General features: G+C 34.6%; 1 protein-coding gene across 1 annotated transcript in view; it reads left to right on the top strand.

The window, feature by feature from the left end:
• LOC148951714 (uncharacterized) overlaps positions 1-19,963 on the top strand; it is a 111,754-nt gene extending 91,791 nt beyond the window's left edge. The window contains exon 5 of the mRNA XM_089089254.1: positions 14,472-19,963. Within this exon, the coding sequence (XP_088945380.1) occupies positions 14,472-19,837 (5,366 nt within the window). The 3' untranslated portion in view covers positions 19,838-19,963. The remainder of the gene's footprint in view (positions 1-14,471) is intronic.
• The last annotated feature ends 972 nt before the right edge of the window (positions 19,964-20,935 follow it).

The following is a 20,935-nucleotide window of genomic DNA, read 5'->3' on the forward strand; positions in this document are numbered from 1 at the left end:
GAACAACAGTATCGTATATTTCCTGATCTTATTTCAAACAATAAAACATTTGAAGAAAATATTTTGTAATTTTGAATAATGCATGTGCTCATTTCCATCTTATTGCAAGAAACTACAAAATTTGAGTAAGAACATGGCGTATTTCATTCAGAGTTCATGGTGAAAAGACCTGTTTTGGATTCAAACCTATTGCAAAGTATTATATCAATGCAGACGAAAAAATAGCTTTCTCCTGGATTATAAACAAACCTGTGTACAAGTTTATTTTTTATGAACCTAATTTACTATCATTCAGCGCTCGTCGCCTGATCATTACGTGTGCTCGGCGTGTTTTGGTTTAAATTATTGCTTTGAAGTGAATTTACAATGAGATGAGCGTTTCCAAGCTTGTGTATTCACCGCTGCTGAACTTTGTTCAGGACAATTTAAGTGGTGTTGATGAAGCCGTTATTTTACGGAAAGGAGTGGACTTTTTTAAAGATTTGGAAACTGTTAAGTCGGAGAAATCAAAGCTATGGAGTTGTGTGAATGAAGATCATCTCCATGTCAAAAAGGGCGCAAATGCAATTCACAGTCACTTGCAAGATATTATAGACTTTATGATGAAATGTAATGTCAATTCAGAACAGCTCCCCTCTTTCGTCATCAAAAAGCAAACAGAAGTTCCTGTTATCTCTGGTACAGCGTTTAAACAGGTTACAGCCAAGCTTACGAGCCTTGAGCAAGCGATTTCACTAGTTTCTGCCAAGATGGATTCGTAAAATCTGAACTTTCCTCAACTAACTGTGATTGGCCAACCCGCTGTGTGTGATACTCAAACTACAATTTTGATCGTCGGTCCCCCGTCTGAGCTTCGTGACCCGCTAAAGCGAAATCAGTAATAGACTCAATTTCTGGTCATCTGCTGGTGACCAGTGTGCGAGCGAGTAAAAAGCGGTGGATGGTGAATATTGAGAAATTTGGAGCTGAAGATTTTTGCAAATCAGCAAAGAAAGCTCTACCTGGTTCTAGTGTGAAAGTATTATCTAAAAAACATTCTGGTGTTATTCGAGAAGTCCCGTATGATTTTGACATTGAAATGCTACGGAACCAGTTCGGTATGCTCGGGTCTAGTTGATTTGGAACAAGCTAATCGGTTAAGCTTAAATTTGCAGACGCGATTACCAAAGGATCATTTCTGCGAAACGGTGTGAAGATTGGGTATGAAAACTTCCGTGTTTATGAGTTCAAGCAATTGCCAAAGTGTTGCTTCAAGTGTCGTTCTCCTGGGCATTTGGAAAGTTATGCTCTATTAAGCATAAACGCTATTTTAAGCATTTGGAAAGTACATGTACTAGTAGCACTCTTAAGTGCGCTCGTTGTGCTGGACCGCCTTTATCTATGAAAAGCCTTTAGACTGCCTTTAGCGAAAATTTTCTGAGACGAAGCAGTGATCACGTTGTGTTTGTGCGTCCAGCTAAAATTACACGAGGCCGCCCTTCTGGTGGTTTAGCTTGTGTTCTTAAGAAAAATATTTATGGTGCGAGTCCTGTGCTTTTTCAATCAGACGACACTTTTCTTGCTGTGCGTCTTGGTAACATTGTATTAATTAATGTGTATCTGTCATATAACGATCGTTCCATTCGTTCACTTCAGAAGTTCTCTTGTGCTTGTAATGGACATAAAACTTTAATTGAAAAGATATCGGATCATGGGTTGCATTTTGCTATTACTGGTTATTTTAATATCGATTTGGTTTCTGATAATGTAAGGAATGATCAGCTTCTTGATTCTCTCCCGGCTTATAAAATTGTCCGGAAGTCCCATGATTATAAGTATATTCACCAAGCAGGTAGTAAATCAGACAATGATCACGTTATTTGTTCTGCAGCTCTTGTCTGCTCACCAGTTACGGTTCATTTTAATGGGCAAGATCTTGATCACCTTCCGCTGTCTTTTTGTTTATCAAAGCCTGCAGTTTTTTCCGTGAATATATCTAAGAGTCGTGGTGTACGTTCTAACTGATTTTATAAGCCTGATTGTAATAATGCGAATTTTTCTGCTTATCTTGCAACATTAGCTTCACTTCTAAGTACAATTTATGTTCCGTATCAGCTTCTGCAGTGTAGCCAGAATTTTATTTATGCTAAATATTAAATCGACCGATATTATCATTCTATCCTCTCCGCTATGAAACAAGCTGAAAAAATTTGTGTCCCAGCAAAGTAAATCCGAAAGAATACTCATAAGCCTCTTTGGTCACTTAACCCTAACCTTAAGGCCTGTAAAAATAAAGCTAAATTTTGGCTAAAAGTTTGGACAGAATGTGGTCAGCCTAGGTCTGGTAATGTTTTCTTATTAAACAGAAAACTAAATAAGAATTCAAGAAGAATCTAAAAAGTGTTTTTGGTTATTTACTTTCTACAGTTTCGGTATTCTAATTCTTACCTTCACCTGAAATCTTCTCCAGAAACAACTATTAAAGTTCTTCGAGGAGTAAGGCAGGGATGTGTTTTATCACCAACCCTTTTCAAAATTTGCATTTCTACTGTTCTTGAAAAGATCTCAGGCACTTATTTTTCTGGTTCTACTGATATTTCATACATTGCCTATGATGATGACATTCTGTTGATTAGTCGTACTAAATTGCTCTTTCTGCGATGATTTCTTTAGTTTCTCAATCTTTCCTAAATATTGGTCTATCCTGAATCTTGACAAGTGTGAATTCTTATCTTATAATCTGTCTTCGTCTACTCCAATGGTATGTAATGAATTTTCTGTATTTTCTGTCTCTTGTTTTTGGTGGCTTGGTATTACTGTTTCTAATTCTCTAGCTCCTTTCTATAAACAGATTGCTGCTGATGCAGTAAGAAAAATTCAGTTCAGTTATTCAACAATTGCAGAAAACCGTGGAAAACATAGCGGAAGAGCTCTTGGGCACTTATTCTCGACTTTTCCTCATCATTCTGTACTCTATTTTTCGGGTGTTCATTCTGTTCTTAAGCTAAAGGATTTGAAGAAGACTAAAGTTACATATTTCAAGTTTTGCAAATTTCTTCTTTCTCTATCTTTTTAAAAGTTTCTATGTTACGGACGTAACTCAAAAGCTCGGTGACCTACACAAAAAGCTTTCTGCAGATGGATTTTGTAATATTGGCCCTGACAATGGTATTTTACAATTTTTTTTCTTAGTAGAAATTGATTGCTAGTGTTTGTTGATGTTCTTTTGTTTTTCTTTTTTATTATTATGCTTATACTCCAATTGTACTTCTTGTTCGCTTGTAGTTGTGGGTATGAATTGAATTGAATTTCATCATCTTATTTCAAGCACCGAAATATTTCTGTAAGAATATTTGATAATTTGAACAATATATTTGCTTATTTCCATCTTATCTTAAGAAATAATATATATTGAGCTACATCTTTGCATATTTTCTCATCCTATTTCAATCAAAAAAGTTTTTTGAATAAAATATTTGGGATTTTGAATAATGTAATTGCTTCTTTCCATCTTATTTCAAGAACCAATACTTTTTTAGTGGCAGTATCGTATATTTCCTCGTCTTATTTCAAGCAGTAAAACATTTGAAGAATTTTTTTTGTAATTTCGAATAAGGCATTTGCTTGTTTTCCTCTTATTTCAGGAAACCACAAAACTTGAGTAAGACCATTAAATGTTTCCTTATCTTATTTCAATCAACAAAGTATTTCGAATAAAAATATTTGGGATTTTTGAATAATGCATTTGCTTACTTCCATCTTATTTCAAGTAACAATACGTTTTGAACGACACCATTGCTTATTTCTTCATCTTATTACAAGCAGTGAAACATTTTAAATAAAATATTTGTATTTCTGAATAAGGTATTTGCTTATTTCCATCTTATTTGAAGAAACAATACAATTTGAGCTACACCATTGCGTATTTCCTTATGTTATTCCAAGCAACAAAGTTTTTCGAACAAAATATTTTCTGTTTTTAATTAAGATCTGATTTATTAATAATATTTGATCACTTTATTTCTCTCAGACTTTGGTAAAGGCCCAGTTAACATATTTCAGATTCTTATATACCTCATATTAGCCCCGCTAATGGTATCTATGTCTCTGAAAATTCCTTTTCTTACATCTCTGACTTTTTAATAAACACTCTAAAACGTTTGATATTTCTAGCGGACCCTAAAAATAATTTAAACATAACAAAGTAATACATAACATATTTTTATTGAAATAACGACATGTAGAATATCATTATAAAAATAAAATTGAATGCTTTGAATCCATTCCATAATAAACTGAATTAACTTTTCTCTTGACATTAGCACTTATTCCATTTTGGGATCATACACGAGTTTTAACATGGTTTCAGCTACAATCGCATTACACATTTCATCATTGTTTATATTAGATTCATTGACTTTATCTGTTAGTATATGATCAATGGTAGTAATAATGTTCACGAGTGCTGTGTTTTCCATCGATTTGTCTTTATATTCCTTGGTGATATTACCTGCCAATGCCCGTTTTATTTGGTGTTGATTTCACTGTCAATTAACACATTACTTTTACATAGTTGCCAGCTTTGGCACATAGACAAGATATGGTTTATGATATTAGTGCAGCAGTAGACCTTTCTTTTTCTCTTTGCTTTCTTTTCAATATTACTAGCCGAAAGATGGCGATGGGTTTAGTCAACAGGTAACGTGTTATCCGTACAATGAGCAAGAAGTTGGCCCTTTTCATTAACTAATAGTTTCAGGCTTGCATTCTCGTGGTATCATACCTGGATATCTCACTCTTGCATATCCATCATCTCCATAGGACTTAAATGGTTTCGATACTCCAAAGGAATCTAATCTCTCACTTTTATGACAACGCATACATACATTTCCAATAGTGTTACCCCTAGTGCTTGTTTCACAATTTAGATATATTTCCTTGTCAGCATTCATTGCTACGACAATTTTACAATATGCACAAACTTTCTTGGAATATTGCATCTTTACTTTTTTTAGAAACATGATGCAAGTGTTTATCCTTCCAATGTACAAAAAATACTTATTCAAAACACACAATAAATTAGGTGGTGTCGATTACCAGCCATAGAGTAGCACTGGGGCAGTCGCATGAAAAAAATAATATGTTTCACCATTCAAGGAAAAATATAAACTAAAATAGACTCACCTAAAAATATAATATACAATTGCTTAAAATTTACAATTTGGAGCTACCTCCGTGAAACTACCTCACAAAAGTAACTCAACCATTAATGGTTAAGTTACAAAAGTAACTTAACCCTTCCAAAAAATTCACTTGTCATATTTTTGAAATATAAAATGAAATGGTATACGTATGATACTCGTGATTTTTTTCTAGAAAAACCATATTTGTAATGACATTTTTTTCATTTTTTTACTTGTTATTTTTAATTTTTTTTTTTTATTTGAATGATATTGAAATTCTATTCTCGGCGCCTTTTAATATAATACATTTAAAATTCCCGCTTTTTATTCACTTAATGTAGAATTTCTTTAAATATGTAAACCGGTTTCATTGAACCTCCCAAAAAATTATTCAAATTACTGTCATTTGGATTTACCTTCAAATTCATGCCCATACAAGAATTATGCAAATGAGATGCCAGCTGGTACCTGTCTGTATTTAGGTCAATGACCCGAATCTAAGTATAGTCTTAGCTCTGTATTGCATAGCCATTCAAATGGCCTGAGGGATAATTATGGCCGGAGTTTTAATTTTTTGACTCTTTGACTAGTTTTAATAAAATGACAATTACAAGATTTCGATCATTGTAAAGGGGAGGAGACATAGGCACCTAAAAAGGTCAAAAAGAGGGGTAGAACTGGTCTCACTCCAATACCTCTTCAACATCGCCTAAACATACCTTGAAAGTTTGAACCTAATACCTTTAGACGCTTCATAGATATTGCTGATATTCCCTTTTTACAACCAGCAATCAAATAGTTTGTTTTGATTGTGTTCGGCATCCTTTTCAACTTTTTTACAAATTTTCACCTTAATATTCTTGGATTTTTTCGCGATCCAAGATCAAACATGTCGTCTTTTCACAGGCACCGTAATAGCGTTGCCTAAGTAAAGAGCGATATGGGCACGAGGTTTTATTTATTTTCTGGTTTTAGATCAGAACCCTTCGTGTAGAAGGACTTGTTGTATAAACTTCAAAAAGAGTTCATTCGATTGGAAATTGTAATAGTACATTTTTAATAATTGGAAGTGATTGGAGGAAAACCAGCTCTCCCCCCCCCCCCCTACGCCCATTATTTCCCAAAACACGGCCAATCAAAATTTTAGATAGCCATTTTGTTCAGTCCAGGTTAAAAGTCCAGAAATTATGTCTTTGCAGATAACAGCTCCCCCCTCCCACAGTTCTCAGGGCAAGGGTTGTAAGTTGTGTTTAGGGGCATGTAAAGTTTTTATACAAAGGGTGTTCGTATAAACTTTGGAGGAGGCTCATTGGATTGGAAATCAGAAGTTTTAGTGCCCCTTTTTCAGAGTCAAAGGGATTGGAGGATAGTTACTCCCCCACACACACGTTATATTTTCCCCAAATGTGTCAGATACAAATTGTGAGATAGCCATTGTTCAATAAATAGTCTAAAGATTACATAACAAGGCCTTTTGGGTTAATTTAACCCTCCAGTCTGAGGTCAATGGTTGTAAGTTATGCTCAGGGGCATATACAATTTCTTATGGAAGGAATGATCATATGAACTTTAGAGGAGGCTCATTTTATTGGAAATGTGTAAGTCTAGTTCTCTTGTAAAATTAAAAAGTGATGGAAGGCAACTAGCCCCCCCCCCCCTGGCGTCCTGTTTTCCCCAAACGAATCTGATCGAAATTATGAAATGGACAGTTTGTTTACAATAGTCCAAAGAGCGTGGAAAAATGTCTTCAGAGTGGAAACAGCCCCTCAGAGCCCAGGAGCAAGGGTTGTAAGTTATGCCCCGGGGCATATAAGGTTTTAATGGAACGGGTGGTCATACAAACTTTGGATCAGAGGGGGATCATTCGATTGGATGTTGGAAGTTCTAGTTCCCCAAAACCGATACGATCGAAATTTTAGACAGCTATTTTGTTCAGAATTATATCTTTGGGGATGTCAACCTTCCCACAGTCCGTACGGCAATTCGTTCATTGTTTACATATGGTATATGTTATTCAGACAGGGCGTGTATTTTGAATTTTACTTTCCGAAAACACGAAGGCCATTTATTGAGCCATTCAGAGGATGCTGAGTAGAGTGTTGAACAAAAATGAAACAGGTTATGCGTACACTGATTGTCGAAAGGGCGTAACTCAGGAATGACTGAGTGTATTAATTTGGAACTTTCAGAAAATGATAAAGGAGATGATGAAAAGGCAATATTTGCATGCTACCAATACTACTAGAAATACCATTACTACTACTGCTACCACTACTGCTACCACACTACTTCATTTACAATCTTGAGAGGAAATTTGAACTAAATCAAAAGACGCTATGTGCATGCATATTATGGTGGGATCGCTGAATATTTTAATAAAGATGCCACTAATACCTTGGGTTGTCTTTTGGTACGTCAATTAAAGCTTCGCGGGAGTTGGTGTTATCGTCTGTATTGGGAAAACTTAGGAAAACTTATGGCCTGTTAGTCAGGGTGAAACGTCGTTTCGATAAACAAACACTTGCTATAATTTATAATTCAATGTTTGCACCCCACATATTTGTCATCGTACCATTTTTGAAATTTGTATGTAAAAGGAATAAAAAGCGTATCCGCGTGTACTTTTTCCGGTTCTGTAAATATTTTCTTGGAATTCCACTTTGGTTCTAAAATAGGTATATTATACGAAAATTCGGAATATTTGATATTACTGTTAAAATCGATCAACAATAAGACCAATTTCTTAGACGATCTAGAGAAAATAGAATATAGTTTCCCCTTAATTATCTTGTTTAATGGAAAAATAATTGTGTCGCCATAGCTTTAATAAAACAGCTATTTATGCGTTACGTATTATGAGTGCTTATGCGTTACGTATTACGAGTGTTTATGCGTTACGTTTTATGAGTGTTTTTAATGTTACGCACTAATGAACGATGAGTATTATAAGCTACTTGTTGTCGGTCTTTTCGTTAGAAGTTTACTTGTATATTTTTCAGGTTTCTTTTCGGTTATTTCCTATACTCCTCTGTGTACATCCATGTATGTATTGAGGGCATAAATAAATTATTGTTATTATTACGAAATGATTGTATCTCGAGAATTGATTTGGGTATTAAGCAGGAACTTTCAGAGAATGCTTAAAGGGGAAGATCATCTGACCAAAAGGCAATATATGCACTCTACTACTAATACTACTATTGCTGTTACATTTACTACTGCTACTACTACTTCAACTGCTACTTCTATAACAACTACTTGTAATGCTAAGAGCATTGAGATAGAAGTTTTGGGAAATATATGAACATACAGGTTATCAAGAAGACTTATCAGCAACGTCATAGCAGCGGTAAATTGTATTAAGTTGAAACTTCCAGGACTTGATGAGAGGGACTTTCAACTTACCTTAAGGCAATACGTTAAAACTACTGCTGCTGCTAGGACTACTGCTATTACTACTAATACTACTACTACTGTGACTACTATTACAACTATGCCTAATGGTATGAAAGTGACATTTTTAAGAAATTTTTATGGTGGAATGTGATCTTAATCACAACACGCCATCTGTATGCAGGTTGTCAAAGGGGCGTAACAGTAATATCTTAGGAACTGTTTTTGTGTGAAATTGAAACTAACAGGACTTGTTGTGGGGGATGTTGAACTAGTCAAAAGGTTTTTTTTTTTTTTTTTTTTTTTTTTTTTATTTTTTTTTTGGGTGGTTTTATTTTTTTTTTTAGTTTTAGCTTGGTTTTTTATCTTGTTCTTCTTGTGTTTCTTTCGTGCTGAAGACTCCTTGTTTCGATACAGGTGAAATATCCGCGTTGTTTTGCATTTGTCTTTTCTTTTCTCTCCACTGGGCGAGGTCTCGTTTGTTGTTTTTTTTTTTTTTTCTTTATTGAGATTTTTCTCTTTGTTGGTTATTTTCCTATTGCTTCTGCTTCTACTCATAGTACTACTACTGCTAATATTTTTACTACTTCTACTACTATTATTGCCACTAAAGCTAAGGCCGCTGCTATTAATTCTACTGCTCCTACTACTACTGCAGCTGTTAAAACTAAGGATATTAAGGCGCAAGATTTCGAATGTATTGAAACTGTATGGAACTAAATTGAAACAAACTATGCCCGAAAAGGCTGTAAAGAGGACGTATCAGAAATGCTTCAGAAACGATTGATGGTATTAAGTTGAAACTTTCAGTGTGTGTTGAAGGGGATGTTGAAGAAACCAAAGGTTTTATTTGCATACCGCTACTATTGCTACTACAGCCATTGCTACTACGCAAGCTAAGAGTATTAAGGTGAAGTTCTTAAGGAACATTTAGACGGATGTTGAACTAAATCCAAAAAACCATGAGCATGTGAATTTTCTAAAAGGTGACAAAGCAATATCGCAAGAATGGTTTCCATTATTAATTTAGACCTTTAACGGTAAGTTATGGTGAATTTTGAACTAGGCAGAAGGCACTATGCGTATGCTAGTTTTACTACCATTATAGTTACTGTAACTTATGACGCTACGGACATTAAGATGAAACTCTTGGGGAACTCTTAGGGGGAGTTTCAATTAAACGAAAAAACTTTAAAAGGCCATGTAAGCAATAGTATAGGCTCTATAATAGCTAATAAACTGCCACTCTATAATAGCTAGAAAAATCATTGAATCTTTTAAAGGAGCAAATTCGAGATAAAATTAAAGTTCTAGTTCCCCTTTTAAGAGTAAAAAATGACTGGAGGCCCAGTAGCCATTGTCCCAAGCCTATTCGCTATCCAAACACATACAGTCAACATTTTAAACGTTAGTCTACTCTTAAAGTACTGGTTCACGTGTAGGTTAATGAGTCATTTGGAGAACCATTCTTCAAAAGACTTGTAAAAAGTTTTAGTTTCTGATTGATTTTTTTTTTACCGGTGATTGCCAGTCTAGTTTTGGCTGAGTGATCAGAATAAATTCTTACAAACTGCCTGAATCGTTTTATCTCTTTTTTCCCTGTCCTTAACTCCCTTACTCTCTCCCCTCTCTCTCCCTCCCCTACCCTCTTTTGTCCATAGTTTCTATTGTATTTTTATTTTATTTTTATTTACTGCTTATGAATTACCCTTTGAATAGTATGCGTATTTTCACCCTCATTGACAGACCATTGAGGCTTTATGGGGATATTAAATAAAAAAAACAAGTTTTTTAAACTGAAAGTAGGGAGCGACATTAAAACTTAAAACGAACAGAAATTATTCCGTATATGAAAGGGGCTGTCCCCTCCTCAACGCCTCGCTCTTTACGCTAAAGTTTTTTAAATTTTTTAAAAAATAAAGTTGTGAGACAGAGTCAAACTTTAGCGTAAAGAGCGAGGCATTGAGCAGGGGACAGCCCCTTTCATATACGGAATAATTTCTGTTCGTGTTAAGTTTTAATGTCGCTCCTTACTTTCAGTTTAAAAAACTTGTTTTTTTTATTTAATTTCTGATCGTTTTTTAGTTATTGCAGCTTTTATTTGCATAAAAATTTTACTTTTCTTTTACTAAATGGATGTCTTTACAAATTAACTTACGTAACTAACTTCTATATTCGTTTATTTTTCTTCTGGCAAAAAATGCAAAGTTGCAGATTTTTGCAGATATGAGCTTGAAACCTATGTAATAGGGTTTTCTGATACGCTGAATCTGACGGTGTGATTTTCATTAAAATTCTTTCACTTGTAGGGGATGTTTCCCCCTCTTTAAAAATCGAGTAAATTTTCTCAGGCTCGTAGCCTTTGATGAGTAATACTAAACTTAATAAAATTTATATATTTTGAATCAGCATTATAAACACATTCTTTTGATACATTAATTGACATCAAAATTCCGTTTTTAAAAGTTTAGATTACTATTGATCCGTATCGCTTGTTTTTTTTGTTTTTTTTACGTATACGTTATTACGTATATGAGGGGGTTCTCCCTTTAGTCATTACCACGCTCCTTACGTTAAAAGTTAAAAAAATTTTGATTCACCAACCTCTGAATCACAAAGGCCGTTTAATTAGAATAGATAGCTCTTTTGAAAGCACTAAAAAAACTGTAGCGTAAAAAGCGAGTTATTGACTTGGGGGAGAACCCCCTCACATACGTTATAGTTTCTGTTCGTCTTAAGTTCTAATATTCCTTCTTACATTTCAGTTGAAATGTAATTATTCCGTATATGAAAGGGGCTGTCCCCTCCTCAACGCCTCGCTCTTTACGCTAAAGTTTTTTATTGTTTTAAAAAATAAAGTTGGGAGACAGAGTCAAACTTAAGCGTAAAGAGCGAGGCGTTGAGGAGGGGAGAGCCCCAAACCCCTGAATCACAAAGGCCGTTTAGTTAGAATAGATAGCTCTTTTGAAAGCACTAAAAAAAACTGTAGCGTAAAGAGCGAGGTATTGACTTGGGGGAGAACCCCCTCACATACGTTATAATTTCTGTTCGTTTTAAGTTCTAATATTCCTTCTTACAGTTCAGTTGAAATGTAATTATTCCGTATATGAAAGGGGCTGTCCCCTCCTCAACGCCTCGCTCTTTACGCTAAAGTTTTTTATTGTTTTAAAAAATAAAGTTGTGAGACAGAGTCAAACTTTAGCGTAAAGAGCGAGGCGTTGAGGAGGGGACAGCCGCTTTCATATACGGAATAATTTCTGTTCATTTTAATTTTTAATGTCGCTCCTTACTTTAAGTTTAAAAAACTTGTTTTTTTTATTTAATTTCTGATCGTTTTTTAGTTAATGAATCTTTTATTTTAATAAAAAATTTAATTTTATTTTGCTAAATGGATGTCTTTACAAATTAAATTAAGTAACTAACTTCTATATTCGTATATTTTTCTTCTGGCAAAAAATACAAAGTTGCAGATTTTTGCAGATATGAGCTTGAAACCTATGTAATAGGGTTTTCTGATACGCTGAATCTGGCGGTGTGATTTTCATTAAAATTCTTTCACTTGTAGGGGCCCCTCTTTAAAAAATCGAGTAAATTTTCTCAGGCTCGTAGCTTTTGATGAGTAATACTAAACTTAATAAAATTTATATATTTAGAATCAGCATTATAAACACATTCTTTTGATATATTTATTGACATCAAAATTCCGTTTTTAAAAGTTTCGATTACTATTGAGCCGTATCGCTTGTTTTTTTTATTGTTTTTTTTATTAATTATATGTTATTATGTATATGAGGGGGGTTCTCCCTTTAGTCAATAACATACTATTTGCGTTAAAAGTTTAAAAAATATTTGATTCACAAACCCCTGAATCAAAAAGGCCGTTTAATTAGAATAGATAGCTCTTTTGAAATCACTAATAAAACCGTAGCGTAAAGAGCGAGGTCTTGACTTGGGGGAGAACCCCCTCACATACGTTATAATTTCTGTTCGTTTTAAGTTCTAATATTGCTTCTTACATTTCAGTTGAAAAAACTTGTTTTTTTATTTAATTTCTGATCGGTTTTTAAATAATGCTTGGAAATCCGGCGCCCCCTTCATAGAAATGTCCCTTACCCCAACGAACCATCCTCCACGACCATATTCTCCAGAGTAACCCCCTCCTCTAGCCCCCCCCTCCAGAAAAAATCCTTCCTGAAAATGGGTGTATACTTCCCAATCACCAATAAATAATGCTGGCAAGTCCGGCGCCCCCTTCATGGAAATGTCCCTTCCCCCCTGAACCCGTCCGTCATGACCAGATCCTCCAACATAACCACCGACCCCCCCATCCCACCCCCTACCAGAAAAAAAACCTCCTTATAACTTCTGTATACTTCCCAATAAACAATGCTATATGTTAACATTGGGTAAAGTTCATAACTTGTAGCCCTCCTTCTGAGAACTTCAGGGGATTAAGTCATCCTGAAAGACATGTTTATCATATTTTCGACCATGTTAAACAAAATGGTTATCTCAAAATTTTGATCGGGTGACTTTGGAAAAACAATAAGCGAGGGAGGGGGCCTAGTTACCCTCTATTTTTTTGGGTCACTTAAAGAGGAAACTAGAACTTTTAATTTCCGTTCCAATAAGCCCTCCCACGATATTCTAGGACCACTGGGTCGATACGATCACCCCTGGGGAAAAAAAAAACAAACAAATAAACACGCATCCGTGGTCTTTCTTCTGGCAAAAAATATAAAATTCCACATTTTTGTAGATAGGAGCTTGAAACCTCTACATTAGGGTTCTCTGATACTCTGAATATGATGGTGTGATTTTCATTAAGGTTGTATAACTTTTAGAGGGTCTTTCCCCCTTTTTTGAAAATCAGCCAAATTTTCTCAGGCGCGTAACTTTTGATGGGTAGCACTAAACTTGATTAAGATTATATAGTTGAAATCAGCATTGAAAGTTGATTCTTTTGATATATTTATTAGTATCCCGTTTCCCCCGTTTTCTAGAGTTTCGGTTAACATTGAGCCGGGTCGCTCCTTACTTACAGTTCGTTACCACGAACTGTTTGATTTGTCATATATTCATTTGAATATTTTGGTTTTTTATTTAAAATAAATTTAATCTTATTATTATCTTGTACTGATGACACATGCCGTTCAGACAAATCTCTATTTGTCAGTTCTTTATTTGTTACCCTTACTTTTTCGTCAAGTTGTCGTTATTGTGACGATTTTAGCTGTAAGCGACTGTCACATGTTATACCATGAAAAACAGCTATATGGATACTTCTACACCTGCTGCGAAATTGATAATATATTTTCACGAACGTCTTTATTTTTAAAACTTTTTCTTATTGACGCTTTGCTTTACAAACTAGAATGTTTCTGAAAAAAATTAAAACCTCAAAATACAATGTAAAAGTTAAATACCGCAAAAATACAATATAAAGGTTGAAGCCGTCAGTGGCGAAATTTCAAAAAAGTTTAGCGGGGGGGGGGGCTCAGATTTTATTGATTTTTTTAAAATCAAGATACAAAAGAAACTAAATATAATAATGTGGTATTTTACTTTTTGGATTTTTTAAATAAAAATATATGTTTGTCAAAATGTATTGGCGTGTACTAACGTCTGAAAGTCGTTAAGATGAATGATGTTACTCTCAAAAATAAATAATTGTTCTCCTATCTGTGAGAGATTAATTTGGCCTCTAGAGATTGGAGAGAAATTTTAGATAAAGAGATAAAAGGATAAGTGTATGAAAAATCCTTTTGCCTATGAAATGCAAAACAGAGGGTTTGACAAACTTATTTTTGAGAAATTCTTAAGGTTGGCAGCTTTTTTTTGCCCTCGGATTTTGTTCATTCTCACTTATAAATGCGCCTCACCTAAATATATTAATATCTTCTTTTTTCTTTGCAGAATTTGGTTTTACGAGACCGAGACCATTCAACTTCATGACGAAAGTAACACATCAGAGTTTTTTTCCTACGGCATCAACAGCGGAAGTTTCGATAGTTCCGACGGAGGAAACATTTATTCAAGAAAAGGATGAATATATTTTAGATCAAGTCTTAGCTTTGACAGAGTCTCCAAATACTGTAACCCAAGTTACTAGTGTGAACGATGATACTAGAGTTACCCAAAGTGAAATAGAAAGTAACAATAATCTAGAAAGTGTAGAGCTTACCACCAAAATCGGGCTTGAAGATATAGTTGACGAAAATAAATATAATTTCATGACAATAACTGAGAAATATTATGATGCTACATCACTGATTGTAGAAATAACAGCTACTGAAAAATTTGAAACTGAAAAACCGACCATTAGCAGTAACAGTGAAGTCACCGAAAGTGTAAACAATAAAGACAATTTCTTATCAACTACACAAAGTTCGGAATTCCCTGAAGATTATACCTTCACTGAACATAATATAGAATATGACACACAAAAAGAAGAAGGAATAGACCAAAGTTTTTACTTTAATGGTGTAACAACCAATTTACCAGAGATTACTTTAAAAACCGAGGCATATGATTTAAGTGTAACTACTCAAGAATCCGGCAACCTTGGCCAAGAAGGCTTTAATGCTATTGAAGCTTCTGGTCAAGATAGCACCACTAGTTTCAACAATTTAGCTACTGTGAGTCATGAAGAAATTTTGGACATAAGTGAGCTAGGTAGCGGGATTATTGAGGAATCTATTAAAGACCAGCTTATGGGTACTGGATCTGGTAGCTCTGTTGTTGATGGAATAGAATTTGGCGGTAGTGGCAAATTGGGAACTAATATGGCTAGTATTTCTAATGAAAGTATTGATGGATCAGGAAACTTAATTTCAAGTGTAGACGAAGCTGAAGACGAAGTTATCTTCCTTGCAAGTGCTACAACTGAATTCAACTATTTAGTTGAATCTGGTTCAGGTATTTTCAATATAAATGAAGGATCAGTTAATACCCAGTCAGACAATAGTGGTCAGTCAAGTACAACTAGTATAGTTGATAAGCCAGAATCTTATGTCAGTGAAAAAATCGAAATGATTGTCACCGATATTATAGATGATAGTATTGATGCATCTGGAAGTCCTATGTCCAGTCGAGAAGAAGACCAGGATGACATAATACTCTTTTTAAGCACAATGAGTTCGATAACTGATTCAACAGAAAAGAGTGTAGGAATCTCTATGACAAGTGAAACCTCAGGTCACGCTGAGTCAGATTCTAGTGCTCAATCGGAAGAAAGTGTGACGTTCAATATTTTTCAAGACACGCTAATAGTTTCTAGCGACAAAGAACCTTATGCTGATGATTCTGGTGGATTTGGAATTACAGCAGTTCACTCTCCGTATGACAATGTTCCTGTTGAGGATGAAGGTAGTGATGAGATCTTTAGCCTTGGGGTTGTAGATGTTGGACTTCAAAAAGAAGATCAAAGAGAAGATTTATTTGATATTAGTGAAGAAGGTCTTTTGAATGCAGTTTCAGAGTTCCAGTCATCAATCAATATTAGCAAAGAAATAGAAGCTTCTTTAGATGCTGGAGATTTTACAACAAATTCCCCCATCGAGAGTATTAGCTATGATTTGAGTGAAGCTACCCAAAGTTCTTCCCCGTACAATGGCTTAGATGACAATACAGGAAGCAGTGTTTTGATTGTCCATGAGCTAGGGAGTGGCTATGGCGAATACTACCAAGGCCTGGTAGCCATAACTGAGGGCTTCCTTGCTAGTGACGGAAGTGGAGAGGGATTCAACGAAGGCTCTTCAGGAGACCTTCCATCTGTTACTTTAATTGAGCAAGGCAAAACAAACCAAATGGAACTAAGTAATGCTGATGGGAAAGATACATCTGGAGACTCAGAAAATATGTCTGTATTTTCTGACCGAACTCCAGAAGATGATACTTCTGATTCAATTTCCATTGATCTCGGACAAAAAAATTCAATTGAACTAGGAGTAACAGCTACATTGAGTGATGCATCAGATGAAGTGGAAATACCAGAGGCTTTAAATGACAATCAAATCAGTTTTACTTTGGAATATGGTTTGATTGAAGAAGTAACAGAAATTTATTCTGGTGAATATATCATACCGCAATATACTACAGACAGTGAAATATTAACAGAGCAACAGGTAGACTATACTACTGAATTAAATAAACAAACATACAATCCTGATAATAGAGGTAATGATGTGATTGAAATGGACATCGGTATCTTAGATTTATTTGAAACTTTCACAACTGAACGTCCAGACAATTTACTAACTAAAAACGTAAATGAATTCTCAGGTTTCGAAAAAACAGAAGGAAGTATTACAGAACCTTTAAAACATGAAACCAATAGTTCAAGCCATCCTACCGAAGATGATATATTTACTGAATTGACAGCTGATAGTAATTCCGAGATTACTGGACAAACAGAAACTTTAGACACTAATCAAAATGGTGAAAACAGTGATGATATTGAAATCGATCTTGGTGCCACTTCCAATGAAGAGTTTCTTGATATTTTTACAACAAAAAATATAGATGATATGTTAACAATAGGTGTAACAGAATTCTCAGGCATTGAAGGCTCAGAAGGTAGTGCAGAAGAAATAACAGAACCACCGAAAGGCGAGAAAAGTACTGCTGGTTATGCCACCGAAAATCATGTATTTACAGAGCTACTTGACATTGTATTTACAGAGCTATTCGGTAATACTGAGACTACTGGACAAACAGAAACTTTAGACACTAATCAAAATGGTGAAAACAGTGATGCTATTGAAATTGATCTTGGTGCCGCTTCCAATGAAGAGCTTCTTGATATTTTCACAACAAAAAATCTAGATGATATATTAACTTTAGGTGTAACAGAATTCTCAGGTATTGGCGGCTCAGAAGGTAGTACAGAAAAAATAACAGAACCATCAAAAGACGAGAAAAGTACTGCTGGTTATGCCACCGAGAGTGATATATTTACAGAGTTGACAACTCATAGTAATGCTGAGCCTGTAACTGAAATATTTACTGAATTGACAACTGATAGTAACAACGAGAATACTGAGCAAACAGAAACTTTTGAAAATAATCAAAATGACGAAAATAGTGATGCTATTGAAATCGATCTTGGTGCCACTTCCAATGAAGAGCTTCTTGATATTTTCACAACAAAAAATTTAGATGATATGTTAACTTTAGGTGTAACAGAATTCTCAGGTATTGGAAGCTCAGAAGGTAGTACAGAAAAAATAACAGAACCATCAAAAGACGAGAAAAGTACTGCTGGTTATGCCACCGAGAGTGATATATTTACAGAGTTGACAACTCATAGTAATGCTGAGCCTGTAACTGAAATATTTACTGAATTGACAACTGATAGTAACAACGAGAATACTGAGCAAACAGAAATTTTTGAAAATAATCAAAATGACGAAAATAGTGATGCTATTGAAATCGATCTTGGTGCCACTTCCAATGAAGAGCTTCTTGATATTTTCACAACAAAAAATCTAGATGATATGTTAACTTTAGGTGTAACAGAATTCTCAGGTATTGGAAGCTCAGAAGGTAGTACAGAAAAAATAACAGAACCATCAAAAGACGAGAAAAGTACTGCTGGTTATGCCACCGAGAGTGATATATTTACAGAGTTGACAACTCATAGTAATGCTGAGCCTGTAACTGAAATATTTACTGAATTGACAACTGATAGTAACAACGAGAATACTGAGCAAACAGAAATTTTTGAAAATAATCAAAATGACGAAAATAGTGATGCTATTGAAATCGATCTTGGTGCCACTTCCAATGAAGAGCTTCTTGATATTTTCACAACAAAAAATCTAGATGATATGTTAACTTTAGGTGTAACAGAATTCTCAGGTATTGGAAGCTCAGAAGGTAGTACAGAAAAAATAACAGAACCATCAAAAGACGAGAAAAGTACTGCTGGTTATGCCACCGAGAGTGATATATTTACAGAGTTGACAACTCATAGTAATGCTGAGCCTGTAACTGAAATATTTACTGAATTGACAACTGATAGTAACAACGAGAATACTGAGCAAACAGAAACTTTTGAAAATAATCAAAATGACGAAAATAGTGATGCTATTGAAATCGATCTTGGTGCCACTTCCAATGAAGAGCTTCTTGATATTTTCACAACAAAAAATCTAGATGATATGTTAACTTTAGGTGTAACAGAATTCTCAGGTATTGGAAGCTTAGAAGGTAGTACAGAAAAAATAACAGAACCACCAAAAGACGAGAAAAGTACTGCTGGTTATGCCACCAAAAGTGATGTATTTACAGAGCTCACAGCTCATAGTAATGCCAATGGTACTGGAAAAACAGACACATTTATTAATAATCAAATTGTTTACTTACAATTTAAAAATGGCGACGTTCTTCGTGCCGCTTCCAATGAAGAGCTATTTGACATTTTCACAACGAAATATCTAGATGATTTGTTAACTGTAAGTTTAACAGAATTATCAGGCATTGGGGGCTCAGAAGATATTACAGAAGAAATAACAGACCCGAGAAAAGACGAAACAATCCCTGCTGGTTATGCCACCGAGATTGATAAATTTACAGAGTTGACAACTCATAGTAATGCCGAGCCTATTGGGCAAACAGACACATCTATTAATAATCAAAATAGCGAAAAAGGTGACGTTATTGAAATTGACCTGGGTGCCGCTTCCAACGAAGAACTACTTGGCCTGTCTACAACGAAATATTCGAATGATTGGTTAATTGGAAGTGTAATAGAATTCTCAGATATTGGAGGTTTAGAAGATATTAAAGAAGAAATAATAGAATCACCCAAAGATGAAACAAGTACTGCTGGTTATACAACCGAGACTGAGGTACTTACAGAACTGACAACTATTAATATTACAGAAATATTGAGCACTAATCAAAATGATGAAAAGAGGGATGTCATTGAGCGTGATTTAGGGGCTAGGTCAAGTGATCCCACAGTTGTAGGAACAACAGAAGGCTTAACAGATCTTAAGGAAACAGAAGAACAAATAACTATGATAACCATCAAAAAGAGCCTAAATAATGAAACAAATTACATGAAATTCTCAGCTAAAAACAATACTCATTCTGTGGATAATGCTCAAAGCGGAATAATTTCTAAAACCAAAGTCATTGAAAATGAAATTCCAAAGAAAGTTTTGATTTCACCACTTAGTGATCCTCTTAATATGTTACAAGAACTTGATGTTCTATTAAACTCAGTGAATGATTTTCCAAAAGCCTTTGATCAAAGTGATTTAGAAGGTAGATAGCCATAGGTAAGTTAAATTCGGGGGGTGGAGGTGATTTTTGATAGAATGCCAGTTTTATGATTTTGACTTTTTTGTTTCGGTATTTATTTTTATTTATACGATTAAAGTAAAAGATTTTTATGCTGATGGATTTTTCAAAAATTTCAACTATCATTTACATCTACTTTTAACTTATTGATTACCAGCTAAGAAACTACTCCTGTGACTTGTTGTGTTGATTGGAACAACTCCTCTCTTTTCATAGATGTTTACTAGAAAGAAGTTTTCCTCAAATACCATCCTCCTTATTAGAATTATTTTTACCAAGTTGTAACCCTACATTAAATACCTTTGAGCACGCTGCTACCCAATTTTAGATTTACGGAGCATTGGAGTTTGCAAACTGGACTGTAGTTTGTCAAAGTCCCGATTTTAGTGAAAACTGTGATTAAAAAGCCAGGCTTAAAATTTAACCGGCATGTTAATTTAATGTTGAAAAAAGAAAATCCTTTGGATCTTGCTTTACATAGGTAAGTTATATATCGTAAAATATATAATCTTTAGCAAACAGCGTACACCCCGTATCTTGTTTTTTTTTTTACGATAGCTAAAAAAAGATGAATTCATACGTCCAAGGTCTGAGGTTTTCCCTGTTCTACTAGCTTTCAGCTTATGGCACCTACACCCTAGAGGATACAAACTGCTGGTCTAAAGGGATTTATAAACACACACAATAGCAAAAAAAAGCAAAAAAAAAATACATTATCTTAATTTACGGACTTTTAAGCTGTTAATGTACGGTAATGAAAAGGGTTTTATCTCAATTAAAAATTTAGCAGCTGTGATGACAATAGTGGGAGTTTTTGCCAGAAGTTCCTTAAGCCACATTTGCCTTGTAATTTCTATGACTTAATCCACAGCACCAAAAGTTTAGAACGAAACATATATGCTTAAATTGAATAAAATCTAAAATGTTTATACGATAATATTTTTGTACTTCGTCAAATTTTGAGTGATTGGATCTATAGTCAAAACGTTTTTGTAAGCTTGCAGATGTAAGCAAATCAGGTAGAAAATTTGACTTTTAAACGTACTTAATATGTCACTAAAACACATATC

This window comes from Artemia sp. Qi Xiang Cuo, chromosome 5, assembly GCF_049724085.1.
Source record: "Artemia sp. Qi Xiang Cuo chromosome 5, ASM4972408v1, whole genome shotgun sequence".
NCBI lineage: Eukaryota > Metazoa > Arthropoda > Branchiopoda > Anostraca > Artemiidae > Artemia > Artemia sp. Qi Xiang Cuo.